General features: G+C 39.6%; 1 protein-coding gene and 1 long non-coding RNA gene across 2 annotated transcripts; one reads left to right on the top strand and one right to left on the bottom strand.

The window, feature by feature from the left end:
- Positions 1-2,358: 2,358 nt before the first annotated feature.
- On the bottom strand, positions 2,359-12,485 carry LOC121050396. The gene is made up of 3 exons (XR_005802849.1): positions 11,176-12,485; positions 2,736-2,821; positions 2,359-2,453 (listed from the first exon to the last, which is right to left on the bottom strand). It is a non-coding gene; the product is annotated as an uncharacterized LOC121050396 (long non-coding RNA).
- On the top strand, positions 8,954-17,355 carry LOC112180095 (pyruvate decarboxylase 4). Its single transcript, XM_024318607.2, has 6 exons — positions 8,954-9,823; positions 14,975-15,138; positions 15,682-16,332; positions 16,487-16,607; positions 16,738-16,926; positions 17,046-17,355. The coding sequence occupies exons 1-6, from the start codon at positions 9,110-9,112 to the stop codon at positions 17,208-17,210; spliced, it is 2,004 nt and encodes a 667-aa protein (XP_024174375.1). The 5' UTR covers positions 8,954-9,109; the 3' UTR covers positions 17,211-17,355.
- The last annotated feature ends 1,061 nt before the right edge of the window (positions 17,356-18,416 follow it).

The raw sequence follows: 18,416 nt of genomic DNA, 5'->3' as shown, positions 1-18,416 counted from the left end.
TGTTATCGGGTCGTGTCGAAATTGACAGCTCTTTAACGGTTTTATGTTTCTAATATATGATTATTATTTTACCATTATATGGTTAATGAGACTAATAATGGTCAGAGTAAGTGGGACCTATATAAATATGCATGACTAGAGTTGGAAGACATATGGTTGGAAGGCACATGTGTTGTTGGAAGACATATGATTGGACATATAGTCGGATATGAGATATCGAGATGGTCGGATGCATATGAGGGATTTCGTGAGAATAAGAATGTGAGCCCCGGAAAAATGTGTCGAGCTTAGGGGGGATCGTGTGACAAATTGTTTAACGATCTTGATAAATGTTAAGATGCTCGAGAGTATTTTCAGAAATTTTCACAAAGTGAAATCCTCAATTTAGGAGTTGGATAATAAAGTACACTACATGACGAGTTCGTGGAAATTTTCGGAGAAGTTTTCGGATACTCGAGTTATTTATCGTGACTTTCCGAAGTTTTGGGATTTTGGAGCTATTTATCGTGACTTTCCGAAGTTTTGGGATTTTAGAAATTAATTAAAGAAATGGAAAATAAGTGGAGCGATCCTAGCCTTCCATTTCCCCCACCGCTTGATCCTAGCCGTCCATAGTTATTTGGACAAGTCTATATAAGGCTATGAACAGTGCGAAGAACCAGAAGAATCGAGAGAGAGGGAGTGCTCGGTGCTCTTTGACCCGAGACGTAGCACTACCCGAGGGAGATACCCGACCGGAACTTCCACTTCCAGCCACCCCACCAGCGCGCGCGGGAACCCACTTCTTCGTCTCTGCGTCGCCTACCTCCTTGCATCCTTAGATCATCCATGCACTGAATGGAGAAGGAGACTCGACTCCTGGAATCTCCGAGACTTCTCCGGTGAATTATACAGTTCTCGGCGACTTCGGCGACCGTTTGGGCCGTCTGTGGTATGAAACTTCCTCTCCTCGTCATGCTCTACACCCCAGCATACTTAGTTTTGCAATTTGATCGGGTTTTAATGACTTGGTCTCTGGGTTGCTTCGGCCTCCTTCTTGATTCCCGTTGCCGGCGACTGTTCTAGCTCTTCTCGGCTTGGTTCCTGCCTAACCTGCGTGTGTAGATGCGTGTCAACTCAGACTCGAACTAACTTCTAGAAGTACTAGTTTGGAGAAGCATCGAATCCTCAGTTCATCATCATCGATTCTCGGGAAAACTACTGCCGAGTTGAATTGGAAGTTTGGGTTCTTTCCTGCAGGTTGCACTACTGAAGGTAAATTCGAAGTTCTAGAATGAATTGTTTCTTGTTTTGTGTCTGGCTTGAGAAATTATTCGAGCAGTGTTGAATGGGATATTGAATGAAATTGGGTGTTGGTGATGGGTAAGTTATTGGTAAGAATTCCATTGTATTGTTTCGTTTGGAGTTTGAATATTGTTGATGGATCCAGTGGCGGAACCAGGATCAAATTCCTGTCTAAGCTAATTAGAAGGGCACAATAATTTTTGTTTTTTGAGATTTGAAACCCAGTGGGAGGCTCATCCTCACGCCTTTATTATTTTGGATCAAAACATACAACGGAGGGGACATAAAACCAAACCCCATAAATTAAAAACTACAAGCATACATTTGTTGTAAAATAACAATAAACTAACTAAATCGTACCCTCTAGACCCACTGAGTTCAAACTCAGCAATCACAGAATCATTATCAATGCTATCGGCAAATTCTTTTTCGATGTAGAGAACCATCAAATCATCAAAAAACTCATCTTCCATCTTATTTCGAAGTTTGTTTTTTATGATGGTCATAGATGAAAATGCTCTCTCTGTTGTTGCTGTAGAAACTGGCAGTCAGCACAAGACAAATCAATCTATAAATCATAGGAAAGAATGCTGACTTTCTTGATTCAACTAACCGCCGACACAAATCAGACACAGTAGTTGTGTTGGCAAATCTTAAATCATTCTTAATATCTGTTAGAAAATACCCACACTCCATATCTAGAGCAAGCATATCATATGATGTAAAATCTTGAGGATAAAACCTCAAAGCAAGGTTGCAAACATCTTCACATTTAAATGATCGAAAATTATCGCGTGGATCAAATGTAGCACTAAGAATAAGGATCTCCAATGAATTATCTATAAATCTACTATCCAAAGGATACTTGCACGCTCATTCAAAGGGTACTTGCATATTGGACGCCTTATTCCTGGATCACGTTGAAGAGAACTAACATCAAAACTTTCTTCTCTCTCAATTCTTTCATTATGACACTCTTCTAGTGGAATAGATGGAGAAGGGTTTAAATGGACATCATTAACAGAATTCTCAGTCATATTTCTACTCCCACTCCCACTCTCACTTCTAATCTCACCGACACTATCACTTGATGGAGCACCACTTGTAAACCATGACAAAAGATTTTTGTACCTCTTGGGTTTCCGGTGATCTGTCATTATATTCAATACCTATAGTATTATATAGATACCACCATTAGAATTATATTTATATATATATATATATGTACATTTCATACATAACGCAACTACAACTAATTATACATTATTACTAGTTACTAACTAGCAGCAGACATTAATGTCTAATGGATTTAATATGTGTCTCCTTAACACACACACACACACACACACATATATATATATATATATATATATAATTCTAATAGGTTTGTGAAAGGAACACTCACTTATTAAATAAGACAGGCTAAAGAAAATCAAGTTAGTAACACTAACCAGATGGAAAGGGCATCAACAGCAATCTCAGTATTCTGCATAACCCCAGACACTATCACCAAAAATCAAAATAAAAACTCTCCAATCTACAACATAAAATGCACATCTTTAAATAAAAAATAATCACAAGTTCACAACATGATCAGAAGCCAAAGAAAGCATCAAGAAATCCCAAAGCCCAACAAAAGCTCATTCACTTATTGTTACATACTTACATCACCGACCATCAGACCATGATCAACAAAGAGTCAAAGACATCACTACATCACTACATCAGTCGGTAATTCTAACTAAAAATACATTCATGATTCATGAATCATAGCCTATTATCGATTTATTGGGATTAGCATATGAGATAGCCATCCACCGACTGACATGGAATCAAGATCCTCAGGACCTCACTCACCTCAGCTAACAAGATCCTCACGACCTCACCGACCATGAATCAAGATCCTCAGGAGTCAGGACCTCAGCTAACAAGATCCTCAGGAGTCAGGACCTCAGCTAACAAGATCCTCACCGACCATGAATCCATGATCAAGAATCAAGATCCTCAGGACCTCCGACCTCAGCTAACAATCTAACATGGAATCTCTCTCTCTCTCTCCCCAAACCTCAACGCATACACAAAAGCCCAACTCACAATCAGTGGTAGCAAACAAAATCGACATTAGGTAAAAGGAGATCTGGGATTTCTTTGAGGAAACTCCATTGGGAAAAACAGAGCAGGAAGAAGAAGTGAAGAACATAGGAGATCGATAGAGCCTGAGATTCATACCTTGTTTCAATCGATAAGTCCATAACCTCCATCGAAACACTAGAGTAGACTGAGGCAGTGAGGCTATGACTATGACTCTATGAGCTACTGTGGAAGCTGGGAGCAGACGAATACATGGGACTTCTACATATAATTTTTTTTTTCTTTGGGCTGGTATGGGCTGGTATGGGCTGGAGGTAGAGATATATGTTTACTTAAGGGTTTTTAGCCCAAAATGTTGTCTAGGCTTGAGCCCATACAGCCTACCACGTCCTTCCGCCACTGGATGGATCTGTTGGTGATATTGAAATGGTTGTGTAGATGAGAATTTAGATGTTTGTGAAAAGGTTGGAAAAGATCAAGTTTTAAATTATGGGAGTCCAAAGTAAATTAGGTACACCCACATTGAGTATATTGGGTGGCCTTATTAATTTGGGTACACTCAATATATATATACGTATACTTCGTCGATATTGCAATTGGAAGCAAAATGCTCGGTAATTGGGATAATTATCGAATTTGTTGTGATTGGTCAAATTGGTCAACTCCTGGTCAAACCATAAAAGGTTGGTTGGACGATTTATTAATCGTCGATATTTCATATAATTGTTCAATGAGATATTAACAGTCGAAATGTCAGAATCTAGGACTCCAGTTACCCGATGAATGGAAGGTTCCCGACTCTCGGAGTACATGAGGGAAAGCATCGAAATCCAGATAGGGATTTATGACTCTCCTCGGTTAGTTGTTTCCCTATATATTATGTTAAAATGATGAATGGTTGGTGGTATGGTTTGGCTATGTTGAAATGCAATGCATACTAATCAAATCGTGATTAATGTGATGGCTTGAGAGCAAAAGGGTCACTTACTTCCTTGGGTTCGATTCCCTAAACCTCCGGAGGTTTGGCTATGTCAGTCGTCTGAGTATCCGCAATCACAGACTCGGTACGTGTGTATAGCTAGGTAGCGGACGCTCTCGCTACGCTTACCTGGTTATAAATTTATTTGAGGTAAGGTCGTGTAGTGGGTCTATGGACCGGCCATCAGGTAATACTTGGTTTTGGCGCCGTATTTATTTAAGGGCAAAATACTATTTAGTCCCTGTAGTTATAGGGTCTCAACGTTTCAGTCCCTGACGTTTCAATTTCACCTAAAAACTCTCTAAACTCTTAAATTTCACCCAATTGGTCCTTGCCGTCAACTTTCCGTCAAAACTCCGTCATCTTGCTGACGTGGCACTCCTTCTACAGTAAAATGACTATTTTATGCACACTGACCAAAAAAAAAAAAAAATTTTTTTTTTAACTCCCTTTTCTCTTCTCTTCTTTTTTTAACTCTCTTTTCTCAATTTTTTTTAATTTGTTCTCTCTTTTTTTAACTCTTTTTTCTCAATTTTTTAATTTGTTTTTTTTTTTCCCTACTATTTTGTTAACTCTTTTTCTCAACTTTCTTTTCTCTTTTTTTTTATTTGTTCTCTTTTTCTTTTTTTTATTATATTTCTTTCTCTTTTCTTTTTACCTCTTCTTCCTCTTCCACCTCTCTCCTCTTCGGTAGACCTGTAAATGGACCGGCTTTGGATCGGATCGACCTAAATCCAAATCCGTTTACTTAAAAAAAAAATTCGATCCAAACCCGCTTGGTTAACCCGGTGGATCATTGATAGCTCGATCCAAATCCGTATCCGCCGGCTTAACGGATACCCGATCCGCTAATCCGACCCGTTTATTAATTTCAAATGTTTTAAAATTTTTATAGTAATATTAAATTTATATCATGATACCTCATAAGATATAAATAAAATATTAAAACAACTGCAAAAAAGGGTGATTGGGAGGGGTGGTGGTGCTTGCTGGCATGACGGAGATGATGGATGGATTGTGGAATGGCTAGCACTTGCTCGGAGCGGCGAGCACGCCAATGGTGGCGGGCCGGTAAGGTTTTGGCTTGCGAGATGGTGGCAGGAAGATCACAATAGTCTGCACTCTTGGCTTGGGTTTGCAGTGAAGACGAGGATGGAGACGAGAGAGGGGAAGAAGAAGAGGTTAAAGAGAAAAGAGAGTTAAAAAGAGAGAGAGAGAGAGAGAGAGAGAGAGAGAGAGAGAGAGAGAGAGAGAGAGAGAGAGAGGAGAGTTAAAAAAAAAAGGAGAAAATATTTCAAACAGTACTCGAACTTAGGCCGACTCCTAACTTCAGTACCCAACTATGCAAAACTATCACTTTGGTACCCCAAGTTTGAAGCCCGACCCAAGAACGGTACACGCCGTCCATAATAGTGTTAAGAGCCCAGCCACGTGGCAATATCTGAAGGGTAATTGGGTAATTTCAACCCAAATTCACTCTCACTCTCTCAGTCAAACCGAAATTCAAGAATTCCACCCAAATCACATCACTGGTACCAACTCCTCCACTTCCTCCGCCTCCTCCACCACCCACTAACTCAAACCATAACCTAAGAAATCCCAACATCCATGGAATCGCAGTTCACAAACACAATACACAACCAAATCACAGTTCACAAACACAATACACAACCAAATCCTTCATGGCTTTATCAATTTCTCTGTGAAATTCGTAAACCATGTTGCACAGAGAGGGAGAGAGAGAGAGATAGTCCTTTTTGATTCTGGTAAATCTTCGTATCACACAAGCACACATCAGTGACCAAATGGCTGCCTCTTTAGCAGATCCCTTCTTCTTCTCCTCGTCTCCTTCATTTGGGTTTTGTCAGCTTGTGATTGGAAGTTCATGAGGAAGTTCATGATGAACTGGTATTCAAGCCTCAATAACCACAACCCAGAAATCTTCGGAGTTTAATTCCCACACAGGGTCAGGCCTCGTCCAGAGAAGCAGTTGAACCAGAAACTAGGCAGGAATGAGTCGAGAACAGCCGGAAATGTCGCCGGTGTCCAAGAACACGGCTGCCCGAGACCAAACCCAGAAACCAAGTCATTAAAACCCGATCAAATTCAAAAAATAATTGCACAGGCTTGTTGGGCATGACGAGGAGATGAGATTTCATACCATAGGTAGCCAAAATGGTGGTCGGAATCGCCGGGAATTGCAGAGCTAGCGGAGAAGTCTCAGAGCTTCCAGTCGTCGTTGCTCCTTCTACGTTCAATGCATGAGTGATCCAAAGGCACAGGGACATAGGTGACGCAGAGACGAAGGAAATGGTGGTTGTGCTCCATCGTGGGGTGGCCGGACATTGTCCCTCCAGTCGGATTTCTTTCTCGAGACGCGGCTGGTGTCCGGGTCAGAGAGCAACTAGCTCTCTCTCTCTCTCTCTCTCTCTCTCTCTCTCTCTCTCTCTCTCTCTCTGTTTTTGGTCTCCCGATCTCCTTGTTGGAGAGGCCTTGGAGGTTGGCTGTAATGGCTTCTTCGCTCTTGGCCAGAGCTCGCATAGGGACAAGTGGTGAGACCAAAAAATTGGTCTCAAAATTTTTTTTAATTAAAAAAAAAAAAAAAGAGTTGGACCGAATTACCCCTCAAAATATGCCACGTGGTTAGTTAGTTAACGCCGACATGGACGCCGTGTACCATTGTTGGGTCGGGCTTCAAATTTGGGGTACCAAAGTGATAGTTTTGCATAGTCGGGTACTAAAGTTAGGAGTCGGCCTAAGTTCGGGTACTGTTTGAAATATTTTGTCAAAAAAAAGAGTAGGCAAAAAAAAGAGAAAACCAAAAAAAACAGAGAGAGAGAGAGAGAGAGAGAAGAAAGTTTAGAAAAAAGAGTTAACAAAATAGTAGGAAAAAAAAAATTAAAAAATTGAGGAAAACGAGTTAAAAAAAGAAAGAAAAGAGAATTAAAAAAAAAAGAGAGAAAAAAAAAAAGAGTTAAAAAAAAAAGAGAAAAAAGAGTAAAAAAATGAAAAGAGAGTAAAAAAAAAAAGATTTTTTTTTTGGTCAGTGAGGGTAAAATAGTCATTTTACTGTAGAATGTGTGCCACGTCAGCAAAATGACAGAGTTTTTGACTGAAAGTTGACGGCAATGACCAATTGGATGAAATTTAAGAGTTTAGGAAGTTTTTAGGTGAAATTGAAACATCAGGGACTGAAACGTTGAGACCCTATAACTACATGGACTAAACAGTATTTTGCCGTTTATTTAAGCATCATGCATCAGTTTTCAAGTTGAATAACATTAAAGTTTGTCGTTCCTTTAAATACCTGGTTTAAGCATGTTTTCATACTGAGGCCTCAAAAATTTATTGATCGATTTTCAAACCTAGTTGAGGTAGAGTTTCTGTTGAGCAGCGAGAACGAAAGCTCACCCTTACAACAGTATGGATGCAGGTACTGTGCACTGGTGACGGGACAATAGCGGAAGGAGCTGGGTGTGCAGAACAAGTTCGGTAAATTACCGTGTGAACATTATTCTAAATTCTATTTCTCAAACCTCGTGTCCCGAAACTTGTTGATATTTAGTCTCGAGTCAAATTTAGTTGAATTCTTCTTCATTGGGATTCGTACCTCGTGTTAGCCTTTATCCAAATTCTGGACTAATGAAATAGATTTCAGCAACTCAAGTTTTTCACCTCAGAAACATTTGTAGCTTCCGCTATGTTTGTACAAAAAAAAAAAAAAAATTTCAAACAAAATGCCTACCGGTTCTCTAGGATGTAAATCGAGCGTTCGGTTTATGTTTTAGAGACTCGCGCCACTGTGACGTGCTTAAGCTGGTGAGGTGCAGCTTGGGGCGTTACAAAGAAGCACTCTACCTGTATAGTTACTTGTATTGTGTGTGTGATATGTTTAAGTTTGGTAAAAGGTGTTGAGTTCAATACTTTGCACACTAAGCTAGGTTCCTCAAATGAAGACTATCAACACTAAGCTAGGTTCAAACCTGAAAGGTACCTATACCGATTGCACAGTAAAAGCACTCACTGATTTTGTCTTAAATGAATTTATTTTAATTTAAATCAGTAGGAGATTGTTGGAAATTTTATGATTTAAAATTGAAATGTATTTTATTTATTTCATTATTTATTTTGGGAGTTATTTTCATTTTGTGATTATTACTCTATTTATGGTTTAACGGTTTTATGTTTCTAATATATGATTATTATTTGATCGTTATATGGTTAATAAAGCTGATGGTCATGGTAAGTGTGACCTATATAAATGTGCATGACTAGAGTTGGAAGACATATGGTTGGAAGCAGGCACATGTGTTGTTAGAAGCCATATGGTTGTACATATAGTTAGATATGAGATATAAATGTGCATAATGGTATATGAGATATAAATGTGCATAATGGGTCAGATATAAGTGTGACCTATACAAATGTGCATGACTAGAGTTGGAAGGTACATGTGTAGTTGGAAGACATATGGTTGGACATAAATATAGTCAGACATGAGATATACATATGCATAATGGTCAGATATTAGTGTGACCTATATAAATGTGCATGACTATGAGATATCAAGATGGTTAAATGCATATGAGGGATATCGTGAGAAAAAAAGGCACCCTACCATGCAACCACTCTAGTAAGTGAGTTTTTTATTTTTTATTTTTTTTTTATATAAATAAACCCCCAGCCTTCTTGTTCATCATTATACGCTTCATACGTTTTTCATCACAGCCCCATTTTCGAGTGTCTCCAAGATCGATGGACATCAAAATGGTGTCCTCTCACTCCTCTGCACTTCTATTCCCAAACCCCATCAAACTCATTTCTCAACAACAACCAAAGCCGAAACTGAAAACCTTCTTCTATCAACACCCAAATCCTATCTCAATTAAACTTCGATGTATGGCAGTTAATTCCAAATATGTTCCTAGTCAATCATCCATGGACACCAAGATTGGAAATGAAGTGATAGAACTGTCCAAACTCGCAACAAGCTGTGACGTCTTTGTTGGCGCCCCACAAAACAGCATCCCTTCCTCCTCCACTTCCCCGATCATGTTGTCCAATGCCACATTAGGTGGATACCTAGCTCGGCGACTAGTCCAAATCGGTGTTGCAGACGTGTTCTCTGTTCCCGGTGACTCTAACTTGATCCTTCTAGATCATCTCATCGCCGAACCTGGGCTAACGAATATTGGCTGCTGCAATGAGCTCAACGCTGGCTACGCTGCTGATGGCTACGCACGCTCCCGAGGCATCGGCGCGTGTGTCGTTACTTTCACGGTCGGCGGACTCAGTTTGCTAAATGCCGTAGCCGGGGCGTACAGTGAGAATTTACCGGTGATTTGTATAGTTGGAGGACCAAATTCCAATGACTATGGAGAGTCGACTAACAATATTCTTCACCATACTATTGGGTTACCTGATTTCAGCCAAGAGCTTAGGTGTTTTCAGACCGTCACTTGCTATCAGGTTAGTACTATTAACTAAAACCATGCATGAAATTGTGACTGTCATTTCTAAAGACGTCCTAGTCTTCTTACTAAAAAGAGGATCTTGTGGTTTTAATAAGGAAACCGTACGTTTTCCATAAGTGATACTATTAAAAACTCGCTTAGTTGTTTAATTTACTATTAGGCATCATCTTGTAGTTGTTTCATTGCACATGTTTTGACTGTTGGACATGTTTTGTAACTTGTGTTTGATAAAGTAATCTAGGGTTCATACCCAAAACCAATTGACAATGGATGGAGTGACCAAAACCCTTATAAACTCATAGGCAAGGTCCTATTTTTCCCATGTGGGATCTATATATTCTCAACATGCCTCCGCAAGTGTGGAACTAGTGCTATCTTAAGTTCTCTCGGCTTTTGATCATTCTGGACTCAAGCCTTTTGAAGTAGGGGTAATTTCTATAAGCTTTCCTAAGACGTGTCTAGTTGATATTTGTACCACAACTGTGTGACTGGCAGATTAGACTAAATGAATATTTCTTCCTTAGAGAGCGAGACTACTCTTGCTTAGCTTAGACTTGCTGTTCATCGAGCGTCCCTTAGATCTTAATGAGTTTAGAGTGGCTTAAATATGTTATCCGGTTTGTCCCGGGCTTTCTTATGTAAGTTCTGTTAGACTCTGGCCTGTTTTTCATGGCTTTGATATCTAATAAAATCAAATCCTTTCAAAAAAAAAAAAATACTCACCCGAAGGAACATGAATCACAATTTGACACCTAGTCACTACCTAACACCCCACTAAACTCCCGTTAAAAAAAATTATTTTTCTCTTTCTCTATTCATTTTGATCGAGCCCAGAAGAAAATTTTCATATCCAAATCATCTGAGTTCAATGTAATTCATTCCTTATATTCGCGAGATCTAGACATAGATGAAAGAATACGTTTTACTTGTAGAAGGGATGTAATTTAAGTTCTTACATATCTGTTCTTTCTTTTTCTTCAAGATCACATAAACCAAATCCAAGGTTTAAGGATTGAACACTGAATATTATGAATTCAAAAGTTTCAAGATAATCCAAAAGGTGGGTAAAGTGTGAAGAATAGAAGAGCAGAAGCCTTTACATAATCCTAAATTAAGCTTTCAAAAGGTATCAATTTCAATAACTGAATGGACAGGCAAACTCGAATCAATTCGAAGTGTGAAAAGATGAGTAACAGAGAAATTGAAAGAGTTGGCTCTCTCATTCTGTACAAATCAATCCTCTACTTCACTTTTATGTAATCTCTCGCAAACTAAAAGTGAGAGTATCCATCACCCACAATCCACTACTCACTCTAATCGCAATCTTAAACCAATTCAATTGCGTACCTTTCATTGTAACCTGGCCGGGATTGAAGTTTCACACTTTGCCCACCTTTTGGATAGTCTTGAAGCATTTAAATTCATAATATTCACTATTCAATCCGCTGGGTAGGAAGAAATGGTAAGCCTAGTTTTACAAAAGAATAGAAGACGATTTTGATCGATCAGATGATTATAACAGCTAGCGGAAGAAAAGGCTGGTTTGAAGCAATCTGGGTTTATTTTTGTTATTATTATTATTATTTTTTAATGAGAGTTAAGGAGTGTTAGGTTAGTTTAATAGTTGTCAAATTGTAATTCGTGGGACATGGTCTGTGATCTACTCCCATGCCCAGTTGCCCACAGCCCCACAGGCATGCAAATCATAAATATAAAGGCAATGCTATGTACAACCGCAGGTGCATGTGTAATAGCCACACTCACCCCCGTGGCATAGTTTTATCAGTTAAGAACTAAAGCAGCCAGCAAGTACCTCTCACATCATGTGCATATTTGTTTTTGCCCATTTTGCCTTTTTGTGTCTTTTCCGTTTGAAACAACAAGTGCACAGATGTTTTTATTAAACTGATTTTTGGTCCTCGATCAACTGTCTACAATGGATAAAACAATTGTTGGCTGCCATCACAGAGGTCTGCCAGTACAGTCCCTTGAACCTTAGAGCAAGTCCACCGGAGGTCATAGTCATAGTCATAGTCAAGAAAAATCTGATGTGGTGACCTTGCTCTCAATTTCCCTACTTGCACCGTTGGTTTTTTGACCGGGCAAAACCCACCCCCTCTTGACTACAGCCAAGAAAATAGTCATACCCATGACATTTTCCTTGCCCAGCCAAGGCTTGTGCCAGCTCGACCCACACCCAAACGTGGGTGACAGGAGGAGGAGAGAGAAGAGGTGAGCCGACCTCAGGGGCAGCACCATCGTGGAACTGAAGCAGTAACAGCAAGCAAACCCGCCTGGGTTGCTTCGATCTTGGCCTGGGGCAGCGTCTGCGTGGGCTGACGCCACGGAGCGGCCGGAGTAGGTGAGGCGACCTCGGGGGGGCCGGGTCCTTGGCCGGAGGACGCCGGAAAACGGAGAACAATCCGGGTCGGGTCGGACGAAACCCGACAGGTCTGGTGCAGCTTTGCCGTCTTGGAGGTGTTTTTGACGACTGTAGTGGATGAGGGTTGTGATTAAGGAACGGGAGTGAAAAGGAAGAGATGAAAGATTCATAAAACAAACCAAGAGTAGGATTTGTTAGACATTAAGTTCTTGTTCGGCCTTTTTCATGTGTTGGGTCTTTGTTTCTGAGCAGCTGCGAGAGAGAGAGAACCGGGGGGGGGAATGCAAAAAAGAAAAATTTTCGTCCTTTAAAGTTTTTTTTTTTGTTGTTATTTATAGAAAATTTTCAGATTTTAAAAATTCATAATAAATTCATACAAACTCCGAATATTGCGTTCCATGTATGCACGAGATCGTATCGACGATCTCTATAACTTTCATGAAGGAAGTTTTCCCAAATTATGTATGTGTAAAAAGTCGATTTTCGAGACCCCCCTAAAATTATATAATAATGAACAGTGTTGACCGGGCAAGAAAAATAACGGGTGTAAACCTATGTCCAGTGGCAGTGAATAGTAACTTGACTGGTCGAATTCTTGACTTCTCGACTTTGACTTTTCTTGACTACGGGTGCACTTGCTCTTAACCCGCAGCGCCGTCCTAGGCATAGCAATTGCATACCAAGTCAAATGATTCGCCGGAGGGAGCGATGAATCTTCGATACAAAGCCCGGAAGGTGAAATGGCCTTTTCCCTGATTACGGTCAGTGGCGGACGCAGGAATTTATGTTCGTAGGGGCGAAAAAAAAACCTTGAAGAATCACAAAACACATTTTCAATGAATGAAAGAAAACTTCGATTAATAAATTTTCTAACAAATAAAAAGATAAATTTTTGACAATGCATTTCGCAAGGAGGAGATCACATGTTCCAACTTTACCTGTTTCTATTCTGTCAACAACCAAAAAGATGTCAATCTGTCCTATTACTGAAGCATGACTCCATTAAATCCTTTTAAAAAAAATAAACAAGAAAAATACAGAATCATGAAACAAGAAAAATACAGAATCATGATTCTATTACGACCTGCGGCTACCTCCTCATCTTCTACACAAACCCAGCCATTCATCCATTGTCCAAAGAATCTATAAACTCAAAACCTCACACACACACATTATATATATATATATATATATATATATATATATATATCTTCATGACAAACAACCATTACCATAATTGAGTTATCGAGAACTAAATACATTTGAACAAAGACATTTAAGGGTTCTGTGCTTGATTTATCCCATGATAAAGCACCAGTGTTTGTGAATCAATTAGCGGGTTTTGTTTTTAGATTGAAAATCATCAATATATGGTTTTGTTTGGTTTTGGTTTAAGGAAATCTGTGCCAGTCCAATTAATTTGCATTAGGATAAAATGGATTTGGTTTTGGAATGAAACCACGACCTGGACAAAGTTGAGACTTGGAGGAGTCGGCCTGGACGAAGGTGATGGCGTCACTGGCGTGGGTTTGGGGGAAGAAGAAGCCCAAGTTAGCAAAACCAAACATTTCACTAGGGGCCAAACAGTAAACCAGTATTAAAATGAAGCCCAAGTTAGCAAAAACAAAAATTTCACTGGGGGCCCCAACGTGCGTCCGCCAATTACAGCAATCGAGTTCGTCAATGGATGATGATGAGAATGGATAATAGAAGAAAGTGAGGAGACAGGAGAGAATAGGACAATAAGATATGGTCTTCCACAGCAAAACCCCATGTCCATGGATGGAGTACTCAAATTCCAACCATGCATACAGGAAAGCCCATAATTTTTTTATTTTTTTTTTCCTTTTTCTGTCAATGGTCGTGGCCTCCCATACCTCCTCAATCGAGATGAAGAGAACAAAAATTGGTCCCAGAAATCCCAGGTGGATGTCCAAGTGATCTCAGAGCTTGGGCTCCGCGGAGGAGGCGGAGGCGGTCGAAGTAGGGTCTGTGGGATTTGAGGCGGTGACCGCGAGTGTGGCTAATGGTAGAAAAGTAAAAGCACGAAAGGTCAACGAAAAAGACATAAAAGGGCAAAATGGGCAGACAGAAATAATGCACATCATGAGAGAGAGACACTTTCTGGCTGCTTTAGTTGTTAATGGATAGGAACATGCCAATCTGGGTGAGGGTGACTAATACACACACACCTGCGGTTGTATATAGTCAACTTAAATTGTCTCTTTAGAACATCCGTCTGTTAACGATTCTTCCACACATATTAGAGTAGGAAAAATTTCACAAATATCACTCAACTATAACTCATTCAGACACTTTAGTAACTGAAGTTTCAAATATATTACTTTGGTCACTCAACTATTACACAATCAATCACTTAAGTCACTTTGTTAATTTTTTTGGCTAAAAAAAATTATAAAAAATACTATTTGGGTGACTTAAGTGATTGACAGTGTAATAGTTGAGTGACCAAAGTGATATATTTGAGACTTCAGTGACCAAAGTGTCGAATGAGTCATAGTTGAGTGACCATTTGTGGAATTCTCCCATTAGAGTAATAAGAGTTGGGTGAGTCATTAACGCTCGGATGAGATTTATAGATTAAGTATGCATACACATGTACAGCTGTGAGGTTTTAAAGCATTCAAAGAAATAAAGGAGTGCTTAACTAATTAACGTAAAGGCTTTTGCAATTGAATATTTTTAATTTTTAATTTTTAGGAGTTTGTAATAATCTGATTTGTATGTGGGCTTAATTACTAGGCTGTCATAAACAATCTTGAACATGCACGTCAAAGGATCGATACAGCAATTTCAACAGCCCTGAGAGAAAGCAAGCCAGTTTATATCAGCATAAGTTGTAACTTGGTTGGGATTCCTCATCCTAGTTTTAGCCGTGAGCTTTTTCCAATTTCATTGCCTCCAAGGTAATTAATTCTGGACCTTCCCATCTACTTGAAACTTTTATTAGAAAGATTGCAAATGATTTAGATCAAAACTTACAATTGTAAAACAGAAACTTTTGTTAACTAGGAAATAGGTAAATGTTTCTAAGAGCAACTCCAACAACTTTTCTATAATTTTGTATTATAGAGAATCAAAAGTCAAAATTTTAAGTAATTTTTCTTCTCTAACTTTAACAGATTCCCTATTTTACAGCAATCTTTAAAATCTCCATAATTCTTTCTTAAATTTTAGAGATTGCTGTAAATCTAGAAAATTTTGTTTTCTCTTTCCTCACTATCCCTAAAATGGGGATAGTTATAGGAAATCTGTTTAGAGCAAAACAGACTTATGTTTCTCTAAACTAGAGAAAAATCAAAATATAGGAAAGTTGTTGGAGTTTCTCTAAGACATGTTAACAATTCCACTTTTTCGCAGCCAGAAAATCTCCAAATTTGATTAAGTCATACGCTAGCTCTAGAACTCTTGGATATCATGTTCTTATTCGTATAAACTCTATTATACAGATTAAGTAATCGGATGGCCTTAGACGCTGCAGTGGAGGCAGCAGCAGAGTTCCTGAACAAGGCAGTGAAACCAGTTATGGTAGGTGGTCCCGAACTCCGAGTTGCAAAGGCTGGCGATGCCTTTATTGAACTGGCTGAAGCTTCTCGTTATGCCATGGCTGTTCTGCCAGCAGCAAAGGGGCTTGTGCCGGAGAATTACCCCCAATTTATTGGTACATACTGGGGTGTTGCTAGCAGCGCCTTTTGTTCTGAGATAGTTGAGTCCGCAGATGCATACTTGTTTGCTGGACCAATTTTTGACGACCTCACCACTGTCGGGAACTCACTTCCTCTTGATAAAAGTAAATCCATCATCGTGAAGCTCGACCGCGTTATAATAGCAAACAGGCATGAATTCGGGTCCGTTCTCATGAAGGATTTCCTAAAAGCTCTAGCAAAAAGGTTGAAGTGTAATGGCACTTCCTATGAGAACTATAATAGGATTTTTGTTCCTGAGGGGAAACCTCTGAAGTGTGTTCCCAATGAGCCTTTGAGGGTTAACGTTCTGTTCCAACACATCCAGAAGATGTTGTCGAGTCAAACAACATTGGTTGCTGAAGCCGGGGATTCCTGGTGGAATTGCGTGAAACTGAAATTGCCGCCAGGTTGCCAGTAAGTACTCATGGAGATGATTTCTTCTTCTTTAGGAAGTTCAATGAAATTAGTATCTTATAATTCAAAGATGACAATAAAATTACGTTAGTACCATTGTTTTGGTAATGAAGTACGTTGATGAGTAGTTTTAAGCTTGATAATGGGTTTGCAGGTGTGAGTTCCAGGTGTTATATGCATCGATTGGTTGGTCAGTTGGAGCCACTCTTGGTTATGCTCAGGCCTCATCACCTACCAAGCGAGTGATCGCTTTCGTTGGTGATGGGAGCTTCCAGGTGCGTTAAGTTTGGCTCATTTTCTCTCTTTCTAGCACCTAATGTATACATGTGCAGTGAAGCCAAGAACAACTCTTTGCACAGTATATATCTATTGATGTGCTCTAATTTTATTATTCATGTCTTATAGATGACTGCCCAAGACGTGTCGACCATGCTGCGAAATGGGCAGAGGAACATCATTTTTCTGATGAACAATGGTGGATACACCGTGGAAGTGGAGATTCATGATGGACCTTACAATGTGATCAAGAACTGGAACTACACTGGATTAGTTGATGCCATCCACAATAAGGAGGGCAAGTGCTGGACAGCCAAGGTGATTCATCAGTTAGTTAATTAACGAATCGATCAGTTATATTTTAATTGTCATTTACATTCCTCATGCATGAACTATTATTGTCGACGATGACGGATCAAATTTTTCTATTATCGTAGGTGCGGTGTGAAGAGGAATTGGTTGAAGCGATAGAGACAGCAACTGGAGCCAAGAAGGATTGTTTGTGCTTCATTGAGGTGATTCTTCACAAGGACGATACTAGCAAAGAGCTGCTTGCATGCGGGACTAGATTTGCTGCTGCCAATGGCCGCCCACCTAGATAGCCCTTATCAGAGCTGTCAATTTCGACACGACTCGAAACCCGCAAGAAATAAAGCGGGTTGAACCCGCACGATTAAAAAGCGGGTCAACCCGTCATGATCCATTTAATAAACGGGTCGGCCACGGATCACTCGCCAACACGAAGTGAACCCGTATAACCAAATTATGCTGTACTTCTTCTTGAAATTTTAGACGTTGGGAGTATTTGATCCTAGGATTTGACAATATTTTGCTTCATCATTATTGGATTTAATTATTTATGAATTATATACAATTATTTATATTCTTCGTCATATGAAATATTTAGTGAATTTAATCAATTTATACATGTTTTTAGTTAAATGGGTCGCAGTGTTAACCCTTGAATGAGTCATTTTGTCCAACACGACACGAACTATTTATTAAATGGATTAAGCGGGTTTGAAACGGGTAACCCGTTTAATAAATAGGTTGGGTTTGAGTTTAAATTTTCGACACGATTAATAAATGGGTTGAGTTTAGGGTTGTCTCTTGTGATACAACATATACTTTGACCCGACACGACCCATTGACAGCCCTAGCCCTTATTACTCAACTCTAGGGGTGGGCAAAAAATCCCGTAAGCCTGAACAATCGGCCCGGACTGGCCGGTTTTGTCCGGTTTGGTCTGGGTTTTCAAAAAAAATTTGTTAAAATGCTCCGGTCCGGTCCTGGTCCTAGGTTTTGAAATATATAAAAGCCCGTTGGCCCCGACTTGTAGTTAATAAATATTGTTTAATATTTTTAATTAGTCTTTCTACCTTTTTTTCTTTTCCTCCTTCTCTCTCCACAGGTCTTCTCCTCCAGATTTTCTTCTCTTCAAGCCCTTTCTTCTTCTCTTCAGTTCTTCTCTTCCCAAATATATCCATCTTCGACAACCCAGATACATCAACACCCACATGAGGGTCTCTCCCCTCCAAAACCCTAGTCCTAATTGGTCTCATATTTCCATGGTAAAGCACCTCTCTTTCATTATCCACCCTCAAATTCTCCGAGGATTGAATTGGCTATGCTCTTTCAATATGCTTTCCAACTCATGGGGTTCGAATTCTCGATACCCATCCTCGCCACTGCTGAATTTGGTTGAGCTTGAAAGGGCTTAGGGATTTCAGAATCACGGGGAGGTTGTCTTTGAGCTTCGGTGACGGCTAATCGAAGCAAATAAAGGTTTAAACTTTAACAGATCGTGA

This window comes from Rosa chinensis, chromosome 7, assembly GCF_002994745.2.
Source record: "Rosa chinensis cultivar Old Blush chromosome 7, RchiOBHm-V2, whole genome shotgun sequence".
In the NCBI taxonomy this organism is placed as follows: Eukaryota; Viridiplantae; Streptophyta; class Magnoliopsida; order Rosales; family Rosaceae; genus Rosa; species Rosa chinensis.
This window is presented reverse-complemented; position numbering and strand designations above follow the sequence as displayed.

What these genes read in the sequence shown, in the direction of transcription:
- LOC112180095 (XM_024318607.2), top strand. Translation starts at nt 9,110, where the DNA reads ATGGACATCAAAATGGTGTCCTCTCACTCCTCTGCACTTCTATTCCCA. An exon ending in AGACCGTCACTTGCTATCAG is followed by an intron (nt 9,824 to 14,974) that starts GTTAGTACTATT and finishes CTTAATTACTAG; the next exon opens with GCTGTCATAAACAATCTTGA. An exon ending in GCAAGTGCTGGACAGCCAAG is followed by an intron (nt 16,927 to 17,045) that starts GTGATTCATCAG and finishes CTATTATCGTAG; the next exon opens with GTGCGGTGTGAAGAGGAATT.